The sequence below is a fragment of the Manihot esculenta genome, chromosome 14, assembly GCF_001659605.2.
Source record: "Manihot esculenta cultivar AM560-2 chromosome 14, M.esculenta_v8, whole genome shotgun sequence".
Classification (NCBI taxonomy): Eukaryota; Viridiplantae; Streptophyta; class Magnoliopsida; order Malpighiales; family Euphorbiaceae; genus Manihot; species Manihot esculenta.
The window spans coordinates 22743328-22753033 of record NC_035174.2 but is presented as its reverse complement, the minus strand read 5'-3'; the positions used below and the strand labels follow the sequence as shown (position 1 = coordinate 22753033).

At 41.2% G+C, this 9706-nt stretch overlaps 1 protein-coding gene across 1 annotated transcript; it reads left to right on the top strand.

Annotated features, from left to right (window-relative positions):
- The first annotated feature begins 4047 nt into the window (after window positions 1-4047).
- Window positions 4048-4866, top strand: LOC110600578. The gene has a single exon (XM_021737444.1). It carries the CDS (start codon window positions 4048-4050, stop codon window positions 4864-4866), a length of 819 nt encoding a protein of 272 aa, XP_021593136.1.
- The last annotated feature ends 4840 nt before the right edge of the window (window positions 4867-9706 follow it).

The window sequence follows — 9706 nt, the reverse complement described above, 5'->3', positions numbered from 1 at the left end:
TTTTATTTCATTACTAAGTAATTTGTCCCACCATGTTCTTAATTCTCCTGTAAATCCTAATATTATATTTTCTGCAGCTTCTTTTTCTGTAATTCCGACTCTTTGTTTATAAATATTTCCTACTATTACCATTTCTTTTGTAATTTGTATTATTTCTACTTCTGATCTTTCGTCAATATTCCATTCATATATATTCTTTGCATTATGTTGTTTTTGTTTTCTATCTAAGATTTTTAAATCATCAGGTTGTCTATTATATTGTCTTTCTATATTATTCAAAGGAATGATATAGTCTTGGTCAAAGTCTGATACTTCTAAAGGATTTTCTATTGTTTTATTATCGGAAGAAGAAGTCTCATTGTATTAAGTTAAGACAGTAATTTTTCCTTTATCTTTGCTAGTAGTTTCTTCTTTAATTTCTCCTGAAGTGCTAGCTTTTGAAGGCTTAGTTTGTTCATTAATTATTTTTTTGTAATAATTTTGACATATCATTTAATTCTGTTTTTGGATCTATTGTGACAATATCTATAGGATTTTGTGATGGAGGTATCATTTTTGTGAAAGGTTTATTTATCGGTTTTTTCGTGGGATCTATGGTATATGGTCTTGAATCAATATATCTTTGAGAAATGTATGTGGTTTTTGGTTTATATGCTTAATTCATTATATTTTAGTCTATTAGTTAGCTCCCTATTATCCATGCTATATGAAGATAGATAGAAAAAAGGGGGTGATGAGTTTTATCAGATGAGAAGAGTAATTTAAGTATTAAAATATCTTTTTCCAGTTTTGACTAATAAATTAACAGTAAAAATTAATGAATATTTAAATAATATAATTAAAATATAAAAGTATTTTAATGTAATTTTAAATTAATAACGGAATCAAATATAAATTTATTTCAATATAATTTTAAAATTATAAAATATTTTAATTAATTAGAACAAATTATAAAGGTATAATTATAATTATTTTTTTAATTTAAAAATAGATAATAAAATTATTTATATATTTTTAATAGTAAAAAATTGTATAGAAGTATAGAAATTTGAATAGAAGAATTTAAATATTTAATTTTAAAAATATAAGATACGGTAATTATATTAAAATTTAATTTATTTTTTATTTTTTATTTTAAATTTACACTATAAAATTTTATTAACAATAAATTATTAATTAATATTAATTTTATTTTAAATATTAATAAATATTTTTTAAATAATAATTTATATAACCTATACATATTTATATTAAAAGAAATTTAGATAATAATAACTATTATATTTTTTAAAAAATAATATTTAAAAATTAAAATACTTTTAAATAATAAATTTATGATTAAAAAGAAAGTTATTTTGTCCGTGCATTGTGTGAATTATTTATTAATTTAATTTAATAATATAATTTAATATTTTATAATTTATAGTTTGAAATCATAATAAAAAATCATATTTTGAACGTTAATAAATAATTTTTAAATATTTAAATTCAATCTAATTATATTAAATTAATTATAATTTAACTATAATTAGTGATATTCTGAGATCCAGATAATAGGGTTTGCGATAGTTGTATAAGCTTGTCTAGAGTGGAGGATGTCCTTCCCCTTTTATCATTTTTCCCTTTGTCTACTATTGATGCCTAACGGGCTCTCTGCTATAGTACCGCCTGTCTCTGCAGGTCCGTACGTACGAATAGCGTCAGACGTTCTTTCCATGTCAGGCGGCCATTTAATTCTTCCCGGCGTGCATGCAGGCAGGGTTACAAAATGACTAGACCTGCTGTCCTTCCTTATGTCATGTCATTAGGCTGAGCTCATGGTTGGGGTACCTGAGCTTGTGAGTGACCCGACCTGTTTTCTGAGGCTCTGTATGGGCCGAAGGGGTCGATCTGGCCCGACAGGGAGGGTTCCTGGATCTTGGATTGGGGCAATCTTCGTGGGCTTGGCTCCTTTCTTAGACGCGTGAAGCCCGGCGATCATCAATTGCCCCTTTACCTCCTCAACAGTTATTACATGAGTGATGAGGGGGTAAATATTTAGGTTCTTTTAATGATTGTGTGGCTCGAGAACGGTTTCCATCAAAACGTCCCTTCCTTGCTTTTCTGTTTTCAAAATTCAAAAAACCCCAAATTTCTACTGAACTCTTATTCCCCAGTTGCTCTCTGTGCACTTCGTTTCTCTACATTTTTCCTGCGAAATCATCTGCCATGGAAGATCCAAAACTTCCTGATGTTATGAACCTAGAGTCTAATGTCACTCCTTCCTCCCCCGTGTTCTTCTTTTCTCGAGAATATCTAAACACCCCCCTTATTTCGGATTAGGGCTCCTCATCGTAACGAGAGGATTGTTCTTCTCGATCCTCCCCCTTCCGGTCTCATTGATCCCCAGAGGGATCGTAGTCTAGTTTTCTTTGTCAAACAGCGTGAGTTTGGCCTAACCTTTCCCTTCTCTCCATTCTTTATCGAGGTTTTTTAGTATTTCGAAATAACTCCTTATATACTTGCTCCTAACTCGATTCTTTTCATGTGTTCTTTTGAGTATGTCTGTTTGAGTTGGGGTTTCACCCCACAGCTCATCTGTTTTCCACTTTTTTTCGTTTGGTTCGTGCAAGCCAGTGTTTTTATTATTTTGCTCTCCGAGGAGGGTTGTCTATCTTTTCGGGTCATAAGGATTCCATCAAGGCCTAGATAGAGGGGTTCACTGTGGTAGAGCTGAAGGGAGGCCTAGGGCTGTCTTGGCAGGTGGATCTCCCTTGGAGGCATGTACCTTCGGGCTGCAATGACCTCCCTCAGCTGACCCTTTCTGAGCAGATCGACCTTCTCAGACTGACTTCTGTTGAAAAGAAGTATGATGTCGAAAAGTGCATGTTTGTGTCTAGTCTTTAGAACTACAAAGAAGCTGCCGATATTTGCCCTGTTGATGTGTTGTTTACTCTTTAATTCTGTCTTTTATTTGGTATGTCCCTGATATGTTTGACTTCTGTTTCTTTGTAGCTTCCAAACTACCCATGGAGAGGATCAAGCCACCCAAGAATTTTGTCTTGTCTCTGGAGAGCATGAGGACTGCTCTGGACGCTTTTTGTGCCGGAATGTCGGTGGCGGACATGACTCGAGCAGTCGCTGAGCTTATCTCTCCTCGATCTACTAGTCGAGCCATTCCTCCTGCGTCGAGCTCCAAAGGTCATCGTTCGGGGGGTCCTAGAGCCTCCGGCCGCAGCTGGTCTCGCTCCTCTTCCAGGTCTCTCTCGGCCATGAAATCTAAGCCGGCCTCAATTTCGACATCTCGGGAGCTCGTCGTAATCGAAGAATCTGTTGAGGAACACCTCCAGGAAAGCACCGAGGTCCCCTTAGCTGTTGGGGGTGCCTCCAAGGGTGTGGCCGAGGTCGTCTCAACTAACGAGGGTGGAGTCGAGGTCGTCCCAGCTGGTCAAAGTGTTTTTGGGGACTCAAAGAAGGCCGGAGCTGTTCCAGGTGCTTTTTGTTCGAGGAAGACCTCAATTGTTAGCAGTGTCGTTGTTAAAGAGGCCATGGGCAAGCGAGCTCCTCCTTCAGAGATTCCTGCTTCAGCTCCTGCTCCAAAAAAGGTTCCGGCTCTGCCCCCAATCGAGAAAGAGAAGACTTCTATGGAGCCACTATTTTTTGCCCCAGACAACGAAATCCTGAACGCAGAGGACATCACCCACCAGTCCCCGGCAAGCGTTGTCGCCGAGCTGTTACGGGAGAGGATGTTCGGTGGGGTCACTGAGGCCTCAGACCCGCGCTTGTTGGCCCTCACCGGCCTTCTAGCTAGCTCTATTGGGGAGCAGGTGGCCTTCCATTCTCGGACTCGAAAGGAGCTTAGGGACACTGTCAGGGAGATGCTCTTAATTGTAAGTTGTTTTCTTATTCTGGTTCGTTTTTGTCTTTGTTGTTTCTAATTTTATTATTGTCTCTTCCTTCCTCTAGGTGATGAGCGTCTTCATGGAGATTGATGCCTGTGACTGGTCCCTTCGGAACACTGTGGATTGCCAAATTGAGGAGGCCCGTCTCTAGGAAAATCTCGTAGCAATGGGTGATGCTCGGGGCCAGCTCACCGCGGCTCAAGGTCGTTTGAAGGACCTCGAAAATGAGCTAGTTTGGATATGGGATGCTGTGAAGAGGGCTGACGAGAGGACAGCAGTAGCGGAGTCTCGTTGTGATGAAGTTTCGGCTCATCTGTCCTCTCTAGAGGAAATTAGACGAGAGAGAGACGAAGTGGTGGCTCAAAGAGATGACGCCTGGAGCGAATGTGAGGTACTCAGGGCAGATCGTGACAACGCCCAGGCCCAATTCGAGACAGTGAAATCCCAAAGGGAAGAGGCCCTGGCTCGGGTTATTGTTCTTGAGCAAGAGCTCAGCAAGCGCATTGAGGACCTGAAAGGCTTGACCTTGGCTACAGAGGAATTAAAACTTCAGAATCAGCAGCTCTGTCAAGAGGTTAAGGTCCTGGATGTGAGGTGTTCTGCCCTGCTCGAGGACGCCAAACTTACTGAGGATAAGGTCCGGTTGGCATGTGAAGAGCGCCTGCAGGAGTACAAGGGCTCTGTCGAGCTAAAGGCTGAGATTGATCAGGCTTGCCAAAGATGCTTGCAGGAATATAAGGACTCTTCAGAGTTACAAACTGAAATTAGGCAAGCCTGTGAGGATCATCTCCAACGTTATAAGGATTCCCCTGAGCTGAAAACCAAGATTGAGGAGGCCTGTGAGGAGCGACTTGCGGAGTTCAAAGCTTCTGATACGATGAAAAACGAGATATGGCACAGAGCTTTCTGCATGTTTGCCTCTAGGTTCAATCAGGGTTTGAAAGAGGCCAGGGATGCCCCCTCCACCCCATTAGCTCGGCTCTGAGCTCCTGAGGTAGATTCCGATGGGGAGGAGGTACGTTATGAGGAGGATGATAATCCCCTTCCTAAAGGCACTCCAACCTTGCCAACTGGACCTAGAGAAGAGGGTGATGGGCCTCAGGGGTCTCAAGTTGAGGGCGACGATGCCGCGCTGCTTGCAGAGGATACCGGACTCCCAAAGAACAACAACATAGTTAGTGTAGATGACAATATAATTACTGAGGTTGAGCCTCTTAATATTATTTTGTCATATGTAATAGCTGATAAATAAATAAAGACTATGATTTCTCTTTCATGCCTTATGTTGCCTTTCTTCTTCTTCCTTTCTTTTTATTGTCTAAATTTTTATGACGATCTGAGAATATGTGTCTTGGTGACGGATGAAATTTGTTTGTGACTTATACTCTCATTCATATTTAGATTGTTTTTTACTCAAATTGCTTTACTAACTTTGCCAATCTACCTATGCCTCCTTGAGGTCGGGGTCTTTCTCTTTTACTAGGCTTATAGAGTTTTCCTAATTTATAATAAAGAAGGCTTTTGACAATATGTGTTCTTAACAGATCCTTAACTTTTTTAACTCGGAGTGACGGGCTAAACTTCTTCTTTTATGACTTTGTCAATTAAATTGCCCTAAGCTAGGTCTTAACATCAGGCTGAGCTTAGTTGTATATAACATTCAGAGAGATAAGCTGGTCAAAATAGGCTTCATACCTTAGGCAATTTCAATCTCTGTCTTCCATGCCACTTTCTAGCAATCGTCCAAGTCTGGACCGCGCGTTCAACTGTTGCCTTTCGTACTTTGTTTGAGCACCTGTTCATTATGGGATAGTCCAAGCTGAACGATAAGTTCATCTGTTTAACTGAGCCTATGAGTTAGTGATTTTCGTGTCTCGTTTTGTGAGGTCGGACTGGCTCTTTTTAGTTTCATGTTGAGGTCAGTTTGACCTTCATTGTTTTTATTAGCTGACCTCTGCTGCAACGATCCGGAAACCGGACTGCTATCGGCGCTAGGATCCAAATCGACTTAAGGTCACCGAAACCCGTAGCAAGCCTACTATACATCCTGTTATACCTGATAAATCCCATACATGATCATACATATTCATAAAAACTTTAAACTTTTTACATATGTACCAAGCTTGACCTGTGCATGCACTATAACTGTAAACATAAAACCCCTTACTGGAGCCCTCATCAAATGCTCCAGTTGGGTCAACATCTCAAATGTCAAGCCTGGTTCAACATGTCTCATCATTAAATATTTACATCAATATCATGTACAACAGGGATTTACAATAAACACTAGGGCCAAGCACAATACTAATCCTCATTACATTATTTTACATTATATCATTTTACATTTCATTACATTACATGTCCACTAACACTCTATTACATGACATAACTATGACCATTACCCTTGCTGACTCCCTGTGCTATCTCTGGTCCTATAAACCTGGGGGTTAGGGGAAGGGGTGAGCTACTAAAGCCCAGTGAGCAAAACAGTAAAACAGTTTATAAAGGTATGCCATCATGAAATGCATCACAACACAAGTAAATCACCTTAAAATGGTATTGTCACCAATAGCCCTTTACATATCCAATAAATGCCCGGTGTAACAGCCCGAAAATCGGACCGCTACCGGCGCTAGGGTCCAGATCGACTTAAGGTCGCCGGGACCCGTAGCAAGCCTAACATGCATCCTGTATACCTGATTAATCCCATACATGATCAACATTTACATAAAACTTTAAACTTTCTTTCTTTCATTCACCAAGCTTAATCTGTGCATGCACAACTCATAATCATAAACCCCAACACTAGAGTTCTCATCATCAACTCTAATGGGGCAACATACAATAAGCTTGGTCTTCATATCTCCATAAAAAACATACACAAAGACTATGTACAGAGGGATTAACCACACACTAGGGCAAAGCACAACTCTATCTATTACATTACATTATCTCATTTTACATTTTAATACACATCTTTACATTACATCATGTCCACAACTATACTATTACATAAAAATCATAACTATAGCCATAATCTGCTGACCTCCTGAACTATCTCTGACCCTGCAAACCTGGGGTTAGGGAAGAGGGGTGAGCTATAAAGCCCAGTGAGCAGAACTAAATAGAAAAACAGTTTATTATATCATATGCTTTCATGACATGCATCACATCACAAACAATACACATCAAGGATGAATTTGTCACCAATAGCCCTCTACGTATAAATCTCATATCATAACAAGTTCAACAATGCTCTATGCCAAGGGCGATACGGCCACGCCTGGACTTCACATACTCTATGCCAGGGGCGATACGGCCACACCTGGACTTCTCTTACTCTATGCCAGGGGCAATACGGCCACGCCTGGTCTTTCCGTCTCATATCATGTCATACATGTCATATCGTGTCATATCATGTCATACTGAGGGCTAATGGATCATCCAATATTCATCCACATCGTCATCATCGTATTATGCAATGCAACATATTCGTGAACTCTAATGCAAACAACCTATTACATAACATGGTATTCGTGATGCATGAACATGCTTAAAACATTTACTTTCTTTCATATTAAAATAGTTATGTTCTACTCACCTTTGACTAGCTCTGGACGGACTCTGAAGCAGCTAACACTGTCAAACACCTCGGTTTCTCGGGTCCGATACTACACAGGTGGACTCCAGTGAGGTGCCAAACATACTCTAAACAACTCATAGACAACTCCCTAAAAACCCCCTAAAACAAACATAGAAATCATGCAAAGGAAGGCTGGACAGGGCACTTTCGGCGGCAGGTTCGGCGGCCGAAAGTCCCTCTAGAGCCGAAACTCAGCTACTTTCGGCGGCACCTTCGGCGGCCGAAAGTCTCTTCCAGAGACGAAACTCATGCATGTTCGGCGGCACCTTCGGCGGCCGAAACTCCCCTCCAGAGCCGAAAGTCTAACTTTCGGGGGCAGGGTTCGGCAGCCAAAACAAGCCACCACAGGCAGGTTCGGTGGCCAAAAGTCCCTTCGGCTGCCGAACCTGAGTTCATTCAGAACTCAGCCTCATGCACAAACAAGTCTCCAAACATCCTAAATATGCATTCAACTTCTCAAAAACATGCATAAACCCTTAACCATGCATAAAACCCTTAACCATGCATAAAGGAGCTTAACAACTAGATTAAACTCCAAAAACAACGCCAAAAAGCATACATAAATAGCTTATGACACATAAGCCAAAACCATTAAAACAACCCATAATCTCACTTGCCCTCTCCCAATCATGCATACACTCTCCCACAAGCATATAGGGCATAAACACTAGTCCAAGCCCCCAACAATCAGCACATAAACATACATTGGGCACAAAACCCACATAAACCTTAACATGCATATCTACCCATACTCAACCATTAAAACCTCTTAAAACTTCATTAAATACAAAGGGAAGCAAGGATCTACACTTATCTCTTGAAGATCGAGGGTTGGTGCGATCCCTAACTCGGAGGTGTGGAGGATCCAAGCTCTACAAGCCTCCAAGCTTCAAAACTTCTATTTAAGCTTCAAAACTTCAAAACAAGGGTAGAACTCATGAAAACTTAAGGGATGGGTAGAGAAAGCATGAAAACGACCAAAGGAGGACAAAAACTCACCTGAGCTCGAGAATGGGGAGAAAACTCGCCCATTTCTGATCTGAGGGCTCTTTATAGGTGGCCTGGTCAACCACCTTCGGCAGCCTAACGTGCTCCCTAAACTCATGTATGTTCGGCGGCCGAACTTGGTTTCTGCCCTCGCACTTTCGGAAGCCTAAAGCACTCCCGAAACAGCCCTATGTTCGGCGGCCGAACTTGACTTTCGGCGGCCGAACCTGGCAAATGCCTCCTTGGCCTATTCTTTTCAAAACTCAATTTCTTTTCCATTTAAAACCATAAAATCATGTGAAAATATTTTAGAAACACATTTTACCCCTCTAGAAGACTCTGGCATCGTCAGAATTCCAGATTCCAACGGAGATTCCGCAGAAAGGTAGGGATTCCGATGCCGGAATCTAGCCGGGTATTACACCCGGCCCTCGACGGAGCTCCTCAGGACTTCCTCTTAAACATAACATAACATGTCCAACTGTGCCAGGGGCGATACGGCCACACCTGGTCTTCTCTTACATATTGCCGGGGCGATACGGCCACATCTGGTCTTCTCTTACATATACATATTGCCAGGGGCGATACGGCCACACCTGGTCTTCTCTTACATATACATATTGTATCACATCGAGGGCTAATGGATCATCCAATATCCATCAACATCAATAACATATTATGCAATGCATCATATTCGTGAATTCTAATGCAAACAACCTAATATATATTATGGCATTCGTGATGCATGGATCATGCTAAAAAGATTTTATTGCTTCAAAATAAAAGAGTTGTGTTCTACTCACCTCTGGCTGACGCTTTACTGACTCTGTAGCAGCTAGCTCACTACTGACCTCCTCGGTCTCTCAGATCCGATCCTACACAGGTGGACTCAAATGAGAGACCAACATACTCTAACATAACTCTAAACATCTCCCCAAAAACCCCCTAAAACATCACAAAACATTCATAGAAAGCATACAAAGGAAGGCTGGACATGACACTTTCGGCGGCAGGTTCGGCGGCCGAAAGTCCCTCCAGAGCCGAAAGTCACCCACTTTCGGGGGCAGGTTCGGCGGCCGAAACTCCCCTCTAGAGTCGAAAGTCCAAACTTTTAGGGGCGAGTTTAAGCGGCCTAAAGCTGCCTCCAGGCAGGTTCGGCGGCCGAAACTGGCTTCGGCGGCCGAACCTGGGCTCT